Source organism: Salmo salar, chromosome ssa25 (genome assembly GCF_905237065.1).
Source record: "Salmo salar chromosome ssa25, Ssal_v3.1, whole genome shotgun sequence".
In the NCBI taxonomy this organism is placed as follows: domain Eukaryota; kingdom Metazoa; phylum Chordata; class Actinopteri; order Salmoniformes; family Salmonidae; genus Salmo; species Salmo salar.
Genome location: NC_059466.1, coordinates 22217168 through 22236198, shown reverse-complemented (window position 1 = coordinate 22236198; position 19031 = coordinate 22217168). Strand labels below are relative to the sequence as shown.

General features: G+C 43.0%; 1 protein-coding gene across 2 annotated transcripts in view; it reads right to left on the bottom strand.

Moving 5' to 3' along the window:
* LOC106586396 (adenylate cyclase type 5) overlaps positions 1–16860 on the bottom strand; it is a 140490-nt gene extending 123630 nt beyond the window's left edge. The window contains exon 1 of one of the 2 annotated variants that reach the window (XM_014173622.2): positions 14661–16860. In XM_014173622.2, coding sequence (XP_014029097.2) covers positions 14661–15608 — 948 coding nt within the window. In that variant the 5' untranslated portion in view covers positions 15609–16860. The remainder of the gene's footprint in view (positions 1–14660) is intronic. The other variant, XM_014173623.2, reaches the window with a different exon arrangement.
* Positions 16861–19031: the final 2171 nt, after the last annotated feature.

Genomic DNA, 19031 nt, shown 5'->3' with positions numbered 1-19031 from the left:
AGAGTTTCAGGAGAAAAAAACCCCATTGGAGAACAGTTAAATCTACAGTGAAACCGGAAGTTGATGAGATGTTTGTTATCTAACTGCCAGATCATCAGGGACAAAGAGAGTGGCTCTTGCCAGTTTCCAGCCCCAGGCTTCATCTGTCTGTGTTGCTCAGAGGCTAACCCCAGTTTAGCACACAGTGTTAATTCACACCCAAAACCCACAATGAATATCTTTTGTCACATGTGCTCCCTCTATGGCCTCTAGGTCACCAGGCTGCTCGTTATGGCGCACACCTGTCACCATCGTTACGCGCGTCTTCAGACTCACCTGGACTCCATCACCTCCCTGATTACCTTCCCTATATATCTCACTCCCTTTGGTTCCTTCCCCAGGTGTTATTGTTTCTGTTCCTGTGTCATGTCTGTGCGTTGTTCGTGTTTCTTATTTTTGTATTATGTTGTGTTTATTTATTAAAAAACTCACTCCCTGAACCTGCTTCCCAACTCTCAGTGCACATCATTACGACTTTCAATATTCTTTGCAAAAAATGTTGCACAAACTCTCTGCGTATGATAACTATTACTGTTGATTTCTAACCACACATCCATGCATTGCCTAACTAGTATTGCATCCTAAAAGCGTATTGCAGTAATTCAAAACATTTGAATACAGATTGCTTCTAAGTGAGCACTAAGTGAGTAGTGTCTTTATCTACAGTAGTCAAACCAGCCAACTGGCCAGAAGAGTTGTATTAAGTGGTGCACCCGAGAGGTAATCTACAACTCCACACAAAAGGCTCATAGAGCTGCTATAAAAGTGGAAACTTTACATTAGTTTCAGAATTTAATGGCTGAGCAGCCGATAATGTCTGCTCTAAATTACAGCCAATTACAGATATGGAGAAAGTCTGGTGAGTGTTGCCTACTCATTTGAAGCATATTTGCCATTGCTAAAGCAACGTGAATTGTCCTGTTGTGCGATGGTGCATGGAAATTGAATGCAACTGTTCATTTGCTGATGATTAAATCCAAAACATCAGTTCATCGAAGGCTGTGAGATATCGAGGGCTGTGAGATATCAATATCGAAGGCTGTGAGATATCGAGGGCTGTGAGATATCAATATCGAAGGCCGTGAGATATCGAGGGCTGTGAGATATCAATATCGAGGGCTGTGAGATATCGAGGGCTGTGAGATATCGAGGACTGTGAGATATCGAAGGCTGTGAGATATCGAGGGCTGTGAGATATCGAGGGCTGTGAGATATCGAGGGCTGTGAGATATCGAGGGCTGTGAGATATCGAGGGCTGTGAGATATCGAGGGCTGTGAGATATCGAGGGCTGTGAGATATCGAGGGCTGTGAGATATCGAGGGCTGCGAGATATCGAGGGCTGCGAGATATCGAAGGCTGCGAGATATCGAGGGGTGCGAGATATCGAGGGCTACGAGATATCGAGGGCTGCGAGATATCGAGGGCTGCGAGATATCGAAGGCTGCGAGATATCAAGGGCTGTGAGATATCAATATCGAGGGCTGTGAGATGCTGATCAGCAGGCGCCCGCTGAAAAGTCCCACCTGTCACTAAAAACGCTCTTTGCCAAATCTTCCAACAGAGCAAGATCAGCCATCCCTCATTCCATTTCCCATTATCTCTTTTATAGTATTATCTCTTTTATACTCTTTTATAGTAAATTTAACAAATTACTGTACTTTATATGGATTATTATCGGAACACTGATGTGGTCAAATTATATGATATAGACTGTCAAGATATAAAAAAATTAAATGATTTAATCATTACTCCCACAATTTCAACATATATTTTCCCCATTCACTAGGCTACACTTGACAAGTAGTTCCGTTATTCCACCACTTGGCACTGTGTGTACACATGGTCATGGCTGTGCGTTAATCTTGATAAATCTCACACTTTACGTGGAAATGACCCCACGCAACAGTCCTGCCGTAGAGGATATGACACGGATTGACATCAGCAGGTTTAAAAAAGGGGGTTTGGGCTGATACCGTTCACACTTTCAAATAGCCTAACCTAAGCCATTTCCACATAGACAAGGGCTGGGCCACAGGCCATGGACAGGGCACTGCTCATAGAAATATAATCCCTATAGAAGTTTCAAGTGTTAATGTCACGTGCACAAGTACAGTGAAATACCTTTCTTGCAAGCTCTAAACCCAACAATCCAGTCATCAATAACAATGTAATACTAAAAATAACAAGGTAAAACAAAAACACACAAGAAATCAAAATAATAAATAAGAATAACACGTGAAAGTAAGTAAGCATATCCATAGAATTCATCGAATAGGGAGGGATTCTACTTCTAAAGCACTAGCCCCTCTCCTGACTACCAACAGAGAGGCTGATGAGGAGGAGCATTATGTGGGAGAGGATAGAGAGACATGAAGTGACAGAATTGTTGACACAGAGGTGAGAAAGGAAAGCAGTGAGGTAGATGCAACAGGAAGGGACTGGCGGGGGAAGGATAAGAGATGGGCATGGTGGTAGGAGGAGAGGTGCTGCTCAGCTGTTCATCAGAAAAAGGTCTCCATGTCTACTGGTGTCTCAAAGCATTATACCTGTGCCTCTTTTAAGTCATTATTATTATCCTCTCTTACTTGTGTTTATTCATTGTTTTTCTCCAGCAGGTGTGGACTCAATTCCTTTGTGTATTGATGCAAATCAATGGTGCATCCATAGGTAATGACTAGGCTTAATTATTGTTGTTCACAATGAAAAGTCAATAAAGGAGGTAAATGAAGTGCTCAATAACGTGTAAAACAAAGGACGAGGTTTGGACAGAGACGCAGCCTCTGCTTTGTGTTTTTGGCCATGGAGAAATCTGAAGAGTAGTGGAATAGAATGTAATGGCAAAGGTAGCTAAGAGATCATAATAGATCCTGTTGCATGTGATTTTACGTGGATCAACATTCTACACCTAAAACCCCTGTAATAACAATTAACATGATGCTACAAGCTAAATGAACAAGTGATGATGAATGATCAATTACCAATCACCAATAATCATCGATGATCAATGATGACTGATCACCAGTGTACTGTGTTGGTAATGATGAAGATAACACAACATCTTTCACTGAGCAGCATCCATACGATTTAAGGGATCAAAAGATCTCCCATATTATCTGATTCTGCCCTCTGTTTATAAGTGTTTTCTCTCTGGTGGTGGTAGTGCACTACCTCCGCCAGTGATGATGAATGATCAATCACGAATCACCAATGATCACCGATGCCAAATCACAGCTGAGGAAACAGGAGGGAGGAGAGACTGATCAGCCCTGACACCTAATGATGGATTTGTCTCTCTGGCGTTTCACTCAATTTGATGTACCGCGTGCATGGGCGGTATTAGAGCCACACACCCAGAGGGGTGACACACACATAGACACGCACACATGAGTGGGAGAGAGCCAGGGAGGTGGGAATTAGAACAGTGCTCATGATGACTGACTGAGGCTTGTGATGGTGATAGGCAATCCTTGCATCCATAGCTCTGTCTCTGAATTTGAGAGTGGTTACATTTCTCCAGCCCCATCCTTCAACTTTTTAGCAAAACAGTGGCAGGGAATATGCTTTGTTATTGTTTTCACTGTCGATTGCTCCTTGAAGGGCCACTGCTATCACAACCTTAACCCTTTACACTGATGGAAATTGGCCTATATGGATAGGGCTACATGTAAATGTTTCTTACAGAATAAATATGAAAAGCATATGCATAACCATTTGAATGGGAACAGTTTGGAGGTTATGGGAAAATGTCCTAGACCAAAGGTGAGGACACAACAGTTCACCTGACACAAGACTGAATCCAAACATTACATTGTTGATGTTATGTGCATTTTACATTTAATATACTTTCACCTCATTTGTGATAACGAAATCTGAAAATACTCTGGACACATTCAGTAACATGATAAGAATATTCCTGGTAAATGTGGGGTAGGTGCAACATAAGACCAACAAATGACAATGGTTTGAGTGAGAGGACTCCAAAGTGTGCACAGTTCCTAAGTCATTTCAATGCACTTTATTGACTCAAAGAAGTGTTCCACTGTCGTTTGTTCGTTTTTTTGAGCTCTCCTAGCTGTGAGGAACTAGAACAAGCACACTTGTTGTTGTTTTGTTTGGAACACAATGCTGCATCCCCGCCGTCACACAATTACTGGTGTTGTTTACGCAATCCAAAAACGCTCCATTATAAATACTAACCTGGGTCATGTGGGCATCATTTGAAAGCTTGTTCTACTACCAACATGACCGTTGAGTTATAAGTTATAAAATAGGATATTACAGTGTTAGGCTTTCACAATGGATCATCATTTTGGTGCGCATAGAAAGGAGTCATGCGTGCATTCAGGTGCGTGTGCTGCTGCAAATTTTCTTCACAATAGACAAACATGGGCTCCTTCTGTTCAGAACAACCCAGGGTCATTTGTCATCTTGTAACTGTACATCAAACATAGTGATTATAAACGTTGACACTGGTTATGACATGAGTTTTATGATATGGAAATGTGAAGTGCACATTTGAACTCATAGGTGTTTGGCTCGCTTGTAGGACATCTAAGCGGTATTTATTATAATCCTCAACATCTCATCTTTCTAAATACATAGAGTCATTTTAACTTACAGCATTTCCCTCACTCAGACAACAAACTATTTGCTTAAGTGGTCCAATAAGCAGGAGGGATGGGGGCAACTTCTTGTCGCACTCAAGTTCAGAACGGCAACAGCCAAAACCAATACAGCACTGTGAAGCAGGTTACTGTATTGTTTTATTTAACTAGGCAAGTCAGTTAAGAACAAATTCTTATTTACCATGACGGCCTAGGAACAGTGGGTTAACTGCCTTGTTCAGGGGCAGAATAACAGATTTTCACCTTGTCAGGGATTCGATGTAGCAACCTTTCGGTTACTGGCCCAACGCTCTAACCACTAGGCTACCTGCTCGCCCCTGTTACTGTACAGTCACTGCGTTCCAATTTAGCAATCTTTTTTGTGCCCAAATATACAGGTATGAGTGTAAATGGTTAATGAAACATCTGCAATGGGGACCTGAACAGCATCAGCATTAATTTAAAATACTACAAAGCCCATCTCTCCCTGACTCCCACACACATTACTTCCTGATTGCCCACAGGTCCCCCTATGATAACAGAGACACAATACAGTTGGGGAGGTGGGATGGGAGGTTAAGGTGAGGTAAATCAGATAACACTGAGGTCAGTTGTGTCCCAATTATCTCAATTTGAGGTTCCATCTGAAAGGCTGTAGGCCTCGTCCCAAATGGCACCCTATTTCCTATAAAGTGCACTACTTTTACCAGGGTGCCGGTCATCCCTGCATGTATTGGGAGTGCAGTACACATGAGTCTTTCTATAAATAAGGTGGTCAAAATCTCAAAATGGTTTGATATACATATAAAAATGATTTTCTTGCAGCTTCACATGTGTATTTCCAGGAATAAAGTCTAGACAGGCACAATGAGACCATAACTCCAACTAGCAACTACAAAACATCTGCATGTCATTCAAAATGTCACAAGAAACATGGACACTGTGTCACACCCTGATCTGTTTCACCTGTCTTTGTGATTGTCTCCACCCCCCTCCAGGTGTCACCCATCTTTCCCATTATCCCCTGTGTATGTATACCTCTGTTCTCTGTTTGTCTGTTGCCAGTTCACTTGTTTCGGCAAGCCTACCAGCGGTTTTCCCTCTGTTCCTGCCTCTCGATTGTTCCCGGTGTTGACCATTTCTGCCTGCTCTGAGCCTGCCTGCCGTCCTGTACCTTTGACCCACCTATCTGGATTACTGACCTCTGCCTACCCTGACCCTGAGCCTGCCTGCCGTCCAGTACTTTGCCCCACCTATCTGGATTACTGACCACTACCTGTCCTTGACCTGTTGGATTAATAAACTGTTGTTACTTCGACAATGTCTACATCTGGGTCTTACCTGAAATGTAATAGTACGAACTGGCCATGACTGATCCAGCAGACTCAGGCCATCTGCGTAATGCCATCTCCTCCCAAGGAGCCACCATCGGTAGGCACGAGAAATTGCTTCATGGCCTTACGGAAGGGGTCCAAACGTTGGCTGAACACCATGACCGTACGTTGGACATTTTGCTGGAGCAATTCCGCGGGTTGTCTGGGAGGCAGACTACCATGGTGGTAATCCCACAGCCCCTCAGTAACTCAGCTGTTAGCAGCGCCGTCTCATCGGTCACTCCACCTTCTCGGAAGCCCCGCTTACCTCCTCCGGAACGCTTCAAAGGAGAGCCGAGCACCTGTCGGGCATTTCTAGCTCAGTATGCTCTCATCTTTGAGCTTCAAACCTCCTCCTTCTCCTCGGATCGTTAACGCTGTCCGGGAGGGCTCTCACCTGGGCTACTGCTGTATGGGAACAACAGCCGACCATATGCGTTAGTCTGGAGGGGTTGGTGGGAGAGGTGAAGAAGGTTTTTGATGCCCCGTCCTCTGGGAGAGAAGCTGCCTGGGAGATAATCCCGCTTCGGCAGGACTTCCGCAGTGGGGCAGACATTGCAGTGGTTTTCCACACATTGGCAGCGGAGAGTGCTTGGAACCAGGAAGCACTGTTCAATATGTTCCTGCATGGTGTCTCTGAGGAGGTCAAGGACGAGCTCGCAGCTTGGGAGTTACCTACGAATCTCGATTCCCTCATCGCGTTGACCATCCGTGACGATGGGCAATTACGGGAACAACGGAGGAAGAGGAAATTCAATTTCGCTCGCATGTCCAGGGATTCCACCTCGCCTCCGAGTCATCCCGGAAGTCCCGACGGTCCCGTTGCAGAGAGAACCCGAGGCTTCCCAACCTCCCCCAAGTGTCGCCGAAGACGACCGAGTCACCGCTTCCCGAGCGTATGCAACTAGACAGAGTTGGGCTGTCCCAGCGGAATGGCAATACAGGATCAACACAAAGAGTTGTCTTTTTCGCGGGACTCTTAGTCATTTTGTGTCCTTTAAAAGACCAGGCTCACCAGTAGGAGCGAGTACTCTGGTGGGCCATATGGAGAACTTTTCTGCTTCCCTTGCTGGCACCCCTTTTCGTACCATTCTGCTGTGGAGAAACCAGTCTAAATCTCCCCGGGTCCTCATTGACTCTGGGGCCGATGAGAGCTTTTTGGATTCTTCCCTGGCTTCTGAGCTGAACATCCCCACTCAGCCCCTCTCCATTCCCATGGATGTTAGAGTGCTGGACGGGCGCGCTATAGGCCGGATCATTCGTAATACCACTCCGATCAACCTACAGGTGTCAGGGAATCACAGCGAGACGATTCAGTTTCTGCTCATCAAGTCTCCTCAGATTCTAGTGGTTTTGGGATTCTCCTGGCTCCAGCGACACAATCCCCTCATCAACTGCTCTACTGGTGCCATCATGGGCTGAAGTCCGTTCTGCCATATCCATTGTCTTCCTGGGGGCTCAGAAGGTGCCCTGGACCTCTCCACCATCCCCGCGAAGTACCAGGACCCCCAGGGAGGTGTTCAGCAAGGCCCGGGCCACTTCGCTTCCGCCGCACCAACCCTATGACTGCGGGATTGACCTTCTCCCTAGCACCACGCCGCCCCGGAGACATCTGTACTCTCTGTCGGGACCGGAGACCAAGGCTATGGAGACCTACATTGGGGACTCCCTAACCTGCCGTCCTGTACCTTTGTCCCACCTATCTGGATTACTGACCTGAGCCTGACTGCCGTCCTGTACCTTTGTCCCACCTATCTGGATTACTGACCCTGAGCCTGCCTGCCGTCCAGTACCTTTGCCCCACCTATCTGGATTACTGACCTGAGCCTGCCTGCCGTCCAGTACCTTTGCCCCACCTATCTGGATTACTGACCCTGAGCCTGACTGCCGTCCTGTACCTTTGCCCCACCTATCTGGATTACTGACCTGAGCCTGACTGCTGTCCAGTACCTTTGTCCCACCTATCTGGATTACTGACCCTGAGCCTGCCTGCCGTCCAGTACCTTTGCCCCACCTATCTGGATTACTGTCCTGAGCCTGCCTGCCGTCCAGTACCTTTGCCCCACCTATCTGGATTACTGACCCTGAGCCTGACTGCCGTCCTGTACCTTTGCCCCACCTATATGAATTACTGACCACAACCTGCCCTTGACCTGTCTTTTGCCTGCCCCTGTTGGATTAATAAACTGTTGTTACTTTGACATTGTCTGCATCTGGGTCTTACCTGAAACGTGATACATGTTTCTTTGGCATGCCTAGTTGCCAGGTCTTTTTGTGTTTTAGTCAACTTCTCTATCATTTATAGCCATGCTAAACATTCCTGAAGAATGAAAAAGATAAACAACAGCAGTTCTATATGTTTTAATAGTTGATATAATAATATAATACATTGTATTCTGTCAACAAAATCATTGACAATAATAAAAACCAATAATTAAATCATTATAATCAGACCTTCAAGCATTGTGTGAGTCTGTCTGAAAACTAGCGATTAAATTCTTGCTTCCTCTGTCCTTGTTTCCTCCACTCCTTGAAAGTGCATTGTAGCCTGAGGGGAGGAAACTTCACTCTTCTCCCCAAATGTGCTTTGAGAGTGAGGCAAGGAATGGGAGAATCTAAACTGCATTTCCTTGATTCCTCGTGTCCTCTCTCCTCACCTCCTTTTCAAAACCCATTGGATAAGAAGGTCAGAGGGGAAGGACCTCTGACCTTCTCATCCAATGGGTTTTGAGATGGAGACGAGAGAGGACGCGACGAATCAAGGAAATTAAATTGACATTCTCCCAAGGACAGAGGAAGTAAGTATTTGACAGGTATTAAAGCCCCCATGCAGTCTTTCTAATTGTATGTGTTAAATCATCACTGTATCTAATAAATCACTGTGTGTGGTTATTTAATGAAAATAACACCAAATTATATTTGTTATCATTTACTTCCCTGAGCCTCCTTTGGCACTTGAAATGCTCAGTCTTGTGTGGGCATTAGGAAACAAATGTGAAGATCTTTACATACACTAGCTGATAGGATAGTCTAGAGCCCACCCCCTTACCCAGATGAACAGTCATTAGTCTATTATAATCAGGTCACATTGTGACATCCTGATTTGGGCTAAAGGTTCCATCCCACCTGAACAGGTTGAAATTCCAGGCATTTTTTTTCAAATAGCTCTTACACAAATAGGGCATTATTATTATTTTCACAAATTCAGAGTGTTATTTCGACCTCATAGAAGACCCGGGACGATACCTGTACCGCAATACTCGTTAGTTTCGTGTTGCAAACATCATGTTGTCATCCAGAGTCACATGTATTTATTTTCCAAGCTATAGCACACAATATGTTAAATACAGCAGGTTTTTAAAGGACCAAAGAATTATTCACATCCTTGCTTCATTCCAGCTAGTTAGATGTGAAACCACTGACTAACTATAGCTAGGGGAATATCTCTAGTCTAGCAATAGATACTGTTGCTTTGGCGGTATGGCATCATTGAATGAGTTTACCAATGGTTAGTTAGGTAGCTAGGATATATCAGTCAGCTAACCATTTACAGTTACAGCAGTTCATTAATACAGTGAGGGAAAAAAGTATTTGATCCCCTGCTGATTTTGTACGTTTGCCCACTGACAAAGAAAGGATCAGTCTATAATTTTAATGGTAGGTTTATTTGAACAGTGAGAGACAGAATAACAACAACAAAAATCCAGAAAAACGCATGTCAAAAATGTTATAAATTGATTTGCATTTTAATGCAAATCATGACTTAGTACTTGGTGGCAAAACCCTTGTTGGCAATCACAGAGGTCAGATATTTCTTGTAGTTGGCCACCAGGTTTGCACACATCTCAGGAGGGTTTTTGTCCCACTCCTCTTTGCAGATCTTCTCCAAGTCATTAAGGTTTCGAGCCTGACGTTTGGCAACTCGAACCTTCAGCTCCCTCCACAGATTTTCTATGGGATTAAGGTCTGGAGACTAGCTAGGCCACTCCAGGACCTTAATGTGCTTCTTCTTGAGCCACTCCTTTGTTGCCTTGGCCGTGTGTTTTGGGTCATTGTCATGCTGGAATACCCATCCACGACCCATTTTCAATGCCCTGGCTGAGGGAAGGAGGTTCTCACCCAAGATTTGACGGTACACGGCCCCGTCCATCGTCCCTTTGATGTGGTGAAATTGTCCTGTCCCCTTAGCAGAAAAACACCCCCAAAGCATAATGTTTCCACCTCCATGTTGGACGGTGGGGATGGTGTTCTTGGGGTCATAGGCAGGATTCCTCCTCCTCCAAACATGGCGAGTTGAGTTGATGCCAAAGAGCTCCATTTTGGTCTCATCTGACCACAACACTTTCACCCAGTTGTCCTCTCAATCATTCAGATGTTCATTGGCAAACTTCAGGCGGGCATGTATATGTGCTTTCTTGAGCAGGGGGACCTTGCGGGCGCTGCAGGATTTCAGTCCTTCATGGCATAGTGTGTTACCAATTGTTTTCTTGGTGACTATGGTCCCAGCTGCCTTGAGATCATTGACAAGATCCTCCCGTGTAGTTCTGGGCTGATTCCTCACCGTTCTCATGATCATTGCAACTCCACGAGGTGAGATCTTGCATGGAGCCCCAGGCCGAGGGAGATTGACAGTTCTTTTGTGTTTCTTCCATTTGCGAATAATCGCACCAACTGTTGTCACCTTCTCACCAAGCTGCTTGGCGATGGTCTTGTAGCCCATTCCAGCCTTGTGTAGGTCTACAATCTTGTCCCTGACATCCTTGGAGAGCTCTTTGGTCTTGGCCATGGTGGAGAGTTTGGAATCTGATTGATTGATTGCTTCTGTGGGCAGGTGTCTTTTATACAGGTAACAAGCTGAGATTAGGAGCACTCCCTTTAAGAGTGTGCTCCTAATCTCAGCTCGTTACCTGTAAAAAAGACACCTGGGAGCCAGAAATCTTTCTGATTGAGAGGGGGTGAAATACTTATTTCCCTCATTAAAATGCAAATCAATTTATAACATTTTTGACATGCGTTTTTCTGTATTTTTTTGTTGTTATTCTGTCTCTCACTGTTCAAATAAACCTACCATTAAAATTATAGACTGATCATTTCTTTGTCAGTGGGCAAACGTACAAACGATCAAATACTTTTTTCCCTCACTGTAAGTCAACAGCAATATTCAGGAATTTCACAGGATCAAGTTCAATGTGTAATTCAATTGTTAAATTATTAGTATATGATGTAAAGACAAACATCAGCATCATAAATGTAAGGAAAGAAGGGTAGTGTTTTACATCACACGATTTTTGCCAAATCTGTGAAGACTCCAAGCATGAGAAATGGTTTAAACATTTGATTAAACTCATGAATTATACTGAATGTATCTATGTTCCCCCTTCATATCCTAATGTTTTCATATGAAAAGGCAAATTATTATGAATGACTTTGTAACAGCTCCAAACAGTTGTCCACTACAAGAAATGCTCACTGGTACCCTAGTTTTTAGAAAGACCCACATACAACACAATGCCACCATCTCGAGCCGAGCCTCAGTCATTATGTTCAAGTTGTTTTATGCCTATTCATGGGAGCACTCCTGATACAAGCATCATCTTGGGATCTCACATAAACATACAGCTCAACAGTGGAGGCCTGCTGGGACCTACAGTATATAAACAGGGCGAGATCTGATATGCTAAAAACAACAGGATCGTGAGGAAGAGAAACAATTACAACAGCCTGTTCCCACACACTCATCTCAAAAAGAGCCTATTTTCACAGAAAATGCAATTAGATTTCGGGTCACATGTCTGTATCACAAACACTCTTTGACCAATATAATCAAAGTTTCAAAAAAGAAAAATAAAGGTGATTAGAATGATCCATTCTAGCCTATGGGAAAGAGGCGGTATTGTGTGGAGTTTTGCTTTTGAGTTATTTATTTTTTCCACGGTTCAATAATTCATTTACAAGCCCTTAAACTTCAATGGTGGACTGATGCACGGTTTCCATTACCCAGATTTGTAAAGCAGAAGTTCTTGGGAAGAGCCCATTGTTAGGGCAGATGTTTATAAGTAGTACAGGGACTGGTAAACACAGTGAGCGAGAGAACAAGCCAGAAAATGACAAAGTGAGAGAGAGAGAGAGACGAGAGAGAGAGAGAGAGAGAGAGAGAGAGAGAGAGAGAGAGAGAGAGAGAGAGAGAAAGAACACAGCCAAGCGAAAGAGGGCACAACGGCACGCACAATGGGTCACCAGGCCATTGTGTTTGAGGTTTGGTAGGGCACCGTGAAGTCATCCTTTTTCTTTTTAAATACTTTTTCTATCTTTTTTTCTGTAACTGTGTGTACAATATTGTATTTAAGTATGTCTTTCCAGAAAAGGCTTTAGTTTAGTATCCTTTTACTTTAAAATGTTCCTTTTACTAAGATAAACTGAGATTAAGAACTGCCGGTCCAAAGGCATTTACCAGTGTGCATTCCAAATGGCCCTGCTCAAAAGTAGTGCATTATATAGGGAATTGTGCCATTTGGGATGTACCCCTAGTTTCCCTGAATAGTTTTTGGGATCCTACATACAGAGCACAATTTCATGTTTGGCCTTGGAAAGGGGCTCTCAAACACAAGCTCCTTCTGGCATTGTAATAGACATTATGAGTTTGATTCTACTCTTTGAATAAAATGACAAATGTAGGCCTATTGGGATGTGCTGCTTCTATATAACAGACCTCACTATTTAATGGAGCTATATGTGACAAGTTGTAGCGATGGGACAAGACTGTAACTACCAATTGGATACCATGAAATTGGGGAGAAAAAGTGGTAAAAAATAAAAATGTTGAACACATTATAATAATAATAATAATACAAAAGAATTAAGAAAATGTCCTTAAAATATCTACAGTAATAGTGGATAAATCGTTTTTCACAATATATTTTTTTTTTATGTATTGAGACCACACAAAAATGCATTCTAATGGTGCAGCCTCATTATTGGTCAACAAAAGACTGACCATCTCTTGTTGTCAAATTGACTGGGGCCAGCAAATCTGTTGTTGTCAAATTGACTGGGGCCAGCAAATGGCAAGTGTCAAATATCTACAAATCGCTCAGCCCCAGTCAATTTGACAACAAGAGATTTTCTGGTCCCAGTCAATTTCACAACAAGAGATCATCTGTCTTTTGTTGAGTTGGTCCCATGTGGCTCAGTTGGTAGAGCACGGCACTTGCAATGCCAGGGTTGTGGGTTTGATTCCCATGGGGGATCAGTATGAAAATGTATGCACTAAATAAAAATAAAGTTCAGCATATTCAGGTTTTACCAAATCATGTGCCAGAACAAGAAATCAGTTGACAAAGCATAAAACTCCTTCATGAGTCTCACAGGAACTCCACAAATGGTAAGACAGTAAGTCACTTTGGATAAGAGCGCATGCTAAATGACAAAAAATGTGGACCAATAAAAAGGCTGCACCATTAGAATGCAAAATAAAATGTTTTGGGGAAATTGAGTAACACTATATGTCCACTATTACTGTAAATAAAAATGTTACATATAGCTCCTTTAAATGTGTATTTTTTTTCTTACATCAAATGTTTGGGATTATGAACATCCTAAGTAATTTAAGTGGCCAATTTCCCTCCCTCTGACACAATACATATAAGCCTAGTTTATTGGAATGCAATTCACATTTAAAATAAGACACAAGTGATGATTGCGTCTATCATAAACTGATATGACCATAAAAACGCAGAATGATAACCAAGAGGGGAATGAGAGATGACATGCATTAACTTCTACAAATCAAGAGCCCAGCTCTGGTGGTGAAAGGTTATAAAACTAATCAAATAGAACCAGGGGCCTCAACATGTTATTAACATATAACACAATAAAACCAAACAGCCTAGAATTGTTGTTTTTCCTTTACAAAATATCTATAACAAAATAACCCCATGTTTCCAACCCAATTCTTCTCAAGTGTACAAACCAAACCCTAAACCGTCAACAACACTGTCACTTCAAGAGGTTGTCCATCTGTGGCACTTCCATTCTGACCCATAATTCTAGAACATCTTCTAGAACAGTTATTTTACCTAAATTCTTAAATTCTTAAAACTTCCGTTTTACCCAGTGAGCTCTGATTTCCTTCTTAGAAGTGTTTTTCCTCTCTCTAATATATTAAATGGATGCTTTTACTACTGGTCTTCTCCATGATAACAACTAGGGATCTGAGCAATGGTCAATCGAGACCGTTTCCATAGTAACAAGCATCAGCAGCATCTCAAGACAAACTCGGCACCTTTATCAGTCAGTCACTGTCCGATGAAAAGGCATTGGATGTGTGAAATGTACAATAGAGCACAGTAAAAATGAGTAATGCAATAATGAGAGAGAGACATTACGGTGTTAATTTCCTAATGAGTAGTATCCTAGGCTAGGTAAATTGTGAGAATTTGAATTATATACAATAAAATACGCTTTTGACTCAGCAAGTTTTATCCAAACAGGCCACTTCTCACTTGATGGAATGTCCCTCCAAAAATCCATCTTTATACTTTATTTGGTAGACTCATCCATGCGTGAAGTTACTATAAAAGTTATCGATTTATGAATGCGTAATACATGCGTAGGCTAATAAAAACGTTATAAAACAGGACCTACCTGCTTCCATATAAAGGCATCCCTTTCGTTTAACTTCCAAGACACGGCCACATGGATGGTAGACAGTATAACTCCAGTGATAACCGCAGCCCGCATCCGAACCGGGAGCAGCGTGTAGATGACATGGATAAAGAACACCGTCCACCAAATTCCTTCAGAAGCACTTTGCGGCTGCACAAGCAGCACCCCGATCACTTGTACAACCAGCACGACTAGAATGACCACATAACAGACTATCCACATGTGGTCCTGATGAAACCCGTTCCGATTGCACACCACCATCAATATGAGGATAAGTAAGATGGCCAAGGAAAAGACCACCACGTAAGTTATCCTGCATACTCCCCCCGCGCAATGGAATGTCAGCATGACCGCGCACACGAGCACCAAAACGGCCATGAGCATGGTCAAACTGCTCTGGTTGAGCCGGAAAAAGTAACGCTGGTACAGCCTCTCCAACTTCTCCGATTGGAATTTCTTGGATCTGAAAATCTGCATCGCGCTGCTGCAGCACGCAACCATGGAAAGGTGAACTTCAGGCATGAGTTCCTCCTCGGGTTTGGAACCCTTCACTCTCCGGTCGTCCAAGCCCAACTCCACCGATTTGGGTCTCACTTCCCCGGCTCCATCTGCGTGCCTTGGGGAAGATCGGTTGTTGTTTCGGCTCTCTTCCCCAGTCCCATGCTCTTGCCACGCAGATCTAGACCTAAAACTGACCCTGCTAACCGTTGTCGTGGCTCGTCCTGGTCCGGGCTGCTGGTCGGGATCATCATCTCCTTCCCTCCATCTGCTGTTCGACCGGGCGAGTTTTTTGCTCGGAGATCTAGCCGAGTATGGACATCCGTTTGCAATAGACTCAGACTCGCCCCAAGCAGATCTGAGCTCAGTCCCTCCCCTCAGCCCAGGCGCACCGACTCCGGGCGGGCTCACGCTGTTAGATCTGGACATTATATTTATCAGATAAAAGTCAACGAAAAAAGCAACACACAGGACCACACACGTGCCTGCTTATAGTCTCCTTTAAATCCAAATTCGCACAAATGTACTGTTCTTGTTACAATGTTGTTACATTGTCACAATGTTCTCTTAAATGACAGGTCTATGACATTCCTGAGAAATCCGTGATGACTGAATTCAGAGGATGATGAAGTCAATTAAATGTGTCCAGTTAAATGTCCATTATGATAGGGAAAATGTATGTCCATGATACTTTTGAAAATGTGACGCATAGGCCTATTGATGACTGGGGATAACTTTGGCCGCAGATGGCAAAATGCTCTTGAAAATCACTTAAAAACAATTAAATAGGACGTCATCTGGGACATATGCTGTAACAACAAACACATCTCTAGTGTCGAATACATTTCCAGGAGGACTTCGTTTTACATCATTCATTATAATCCAAATATAAACTCTGTATGCAGAAATGTTGTTAATTATAGGCCAAGGCCATGGAATGAAAAGACTATACAACTCCTATAGTTGGCCATACCAACATCTATCATGCTGTGAATCTGTAATACCTCCCCAAGCACTTTCTTTTGCCTTGATGTAAAATGAATTATAAGAAAAAAGGTGATGATGTGGGGGACAATCCCATGTCGACGTCAACGCTACATCAGTTGAGCGTCTCCTTCAGGGCTAGAACTGAACCTGTGTATCTCATTGCAGCCTTGTCGATGCTTGGTTGGTTACATCCTAATTGCGAAACCGTCACATCCCGACCCTCACGCGCTTTCATTGACCAGCGGAGGAGAGAAAGATTCGACGTTTAAACACACACAAAAGCCAGAGCATCCTCCAAAAACGTTTCTCCACGGTATTATTACTGCATCTGTATGTCAAACTCTGGCCAGAATTAACGAGCTGTCACGACCACATAACAGCTGACCACCAGCGACTGCACACAAAATCCCTGAAGACTCAATCTGGTGTTGATCCATACGATTCATGCAGCACACATCACCCAACGTTACCACCGCGTTTGGTCCTAGTTCAACCCCTTTTTGGATTCCTGCGACGTCGAATAACACAACAGACTGACCAGAAGAAGAAACAATTCTGAGCGTACTCCCAGTGGGCTATGATAGGGAGTCATGCATTGTACGCTATTGATCAGGCAGGCATAATCGGACGGTTTATTACCATTGCTGGTTGCTGTTGGGTTTTCATTCAACCAAGTCTGATTCCCAAAATCAGCCGTTTGCTCATTCCCATTGGATATGCGAGAGTATGACTTTCACTTTAAAGCTTTTCATTGGCTTTCGACCGTGTCACTTGGAGATGCGACTCCTGCGCGTTCTCCCCCGCATTTGGATGAATGGGCGGGTCTGTGATCACAGCTGGACCTCAAACGCAAACGATTAACCCCTAAAGTTCTGCTGAACCCACATGTATTCTATTTGGTGTGGTATATTGACATGTAAATCGAAAGACCTAATTGATTACATGGGTGTCACTTCTGCCACTCTGGTAACTGAGGGACAGTTTCCATTTTTAAGGTCTAAACATGGGCCTGGAGGAGACTGCTATGCATTTCAAATCAAATCAAATTGTATGGATCACATACACATATTAAGCAGATGTTATTGCAGGTGTAGCGAAATATTTGATCCTGTTGACAGCCCTGTTCCTTGCAAGTCAATGTAATTATTGAGTCAATGGTCAAGGTATTTTTTGAGTTGGTAAGATATTGGTAAGCTGAGCATTATGGTGGGCAAATCTTTATTGTAGGGTTTGTTGTGATACTGTAATGACTATCCGGGTCTGTTCTCTCTGTTACAAACAGCTATGTGTACTCGGGGGGTTCTACTGAGAGGAGCTCTCTGGCACATGTATAGCTCTATCTCTTCTATATGGCATTAGAAAACCAGGAAGCCAAGATCCCAACCCCACCAAGTCACAATTGTATATATCCTATGTTCTTTGTCTTTGATCACCTGATAAACCAATTGCATGAATTACAACCAGGAGAGACAATATGCTACTGTGTCAACTATCTATATCGTGTTGCAGGCAGCGCGTCCTAAGAACAGCTTGTTCTAGATGTGGCCATTTTATTTTATAAGCCTTGTAATGACACTGGCGGTGTGTCAATTTACGTATTATTTAACCTAACCTCTTGGAAGTCGGATAGTGTATCTGTTTCCCTGGCCAGGGACAGTACATTCTGGAAACAAGCGTAACAGGATCACTGAAACACACACAATAGGAGAAACATGATCACTGGGTTCAACATAAGAGAAAGGCATTATGGCATACAGTATCCCTGCCTTTGTTGGTGAGCAAAACAAAAGGCTTAGAACAAAACAAACACAAAAACACACTGTAGGTAAGTGCACCGTGCCTGGGATGTGTCTTTTCCACAACCTTACTCTCATGGCTGTCATTCAAGCATAAAAAACGATATACACCATTCATTCTAATGGTTCATGATAAACAGTTCTATCAGTTACAGTGAGGTCCAAAAGTATTTGGACAGTGACACATTTGTTGTTGTATTGGCTCTGTAGCTGTTTGTGCATCTGTATTTTTCTCACTCATCATTATTCACCATTCATTCAGGGCTATCCGTAATCATGGTAGCATCCACATTAATGTAGAAGTATTTCAAAACATATCTATTCTTATTTACAATAAAAGTGACTCCAAAATGACACAATACATTACTTACCATTCATTTCTATTGGGCACAAAATAATCTGAAACACAACCAAAAAAAACAGTAAATGTTTCCAACAAGTTTGTAGAGTCACAAGCTTGATGTAATCATTGCATGCTATGAATATGGGACAAAATACTACACTTTTTACTACTTTAATACACATATAAGTGAATTTGTCCCAATACTTTTGGTCCCCTAAAATGGGGGGGGACTATGTACAAAAGGTTCTGTAATTTCTTAACGGTTCACCCGATATGGATGAAAATACCCTCAAATTAAAGCTGTCAGTCTGCAATTTAACTTCATAGTCATGGTATCATTTCAAATCCAAAGTGCTGGAGTACAGAACCAAAACAACAAAAATGTCTCACTATCCCGATACTTTTGGAGCTCATTGTATATTACTGTAGGAATCACAGTGAGGATTAAACCTGTATTCAATGGGGATTCAGGAAATGTGAGACTCCCCCCACATCTTTCATTGGAAACCGATGCCTTTGCATGTACCTGGATATACCAAAAATACAGAGACCCTGGCCTGCATGCAGCATCAGCATGTGTTTCTGTCCTCTGTGTTGATGTATGGGGTCGTGGTTATCCATTGGGAATAAGGTCAATATTGAACAACAGGAATCTGATTATTTTGCAAATGTGTGTAGTTCAGTCCTTGAGCTGTTCTTGTCTATTGATGTTCTGTATTATGTCAT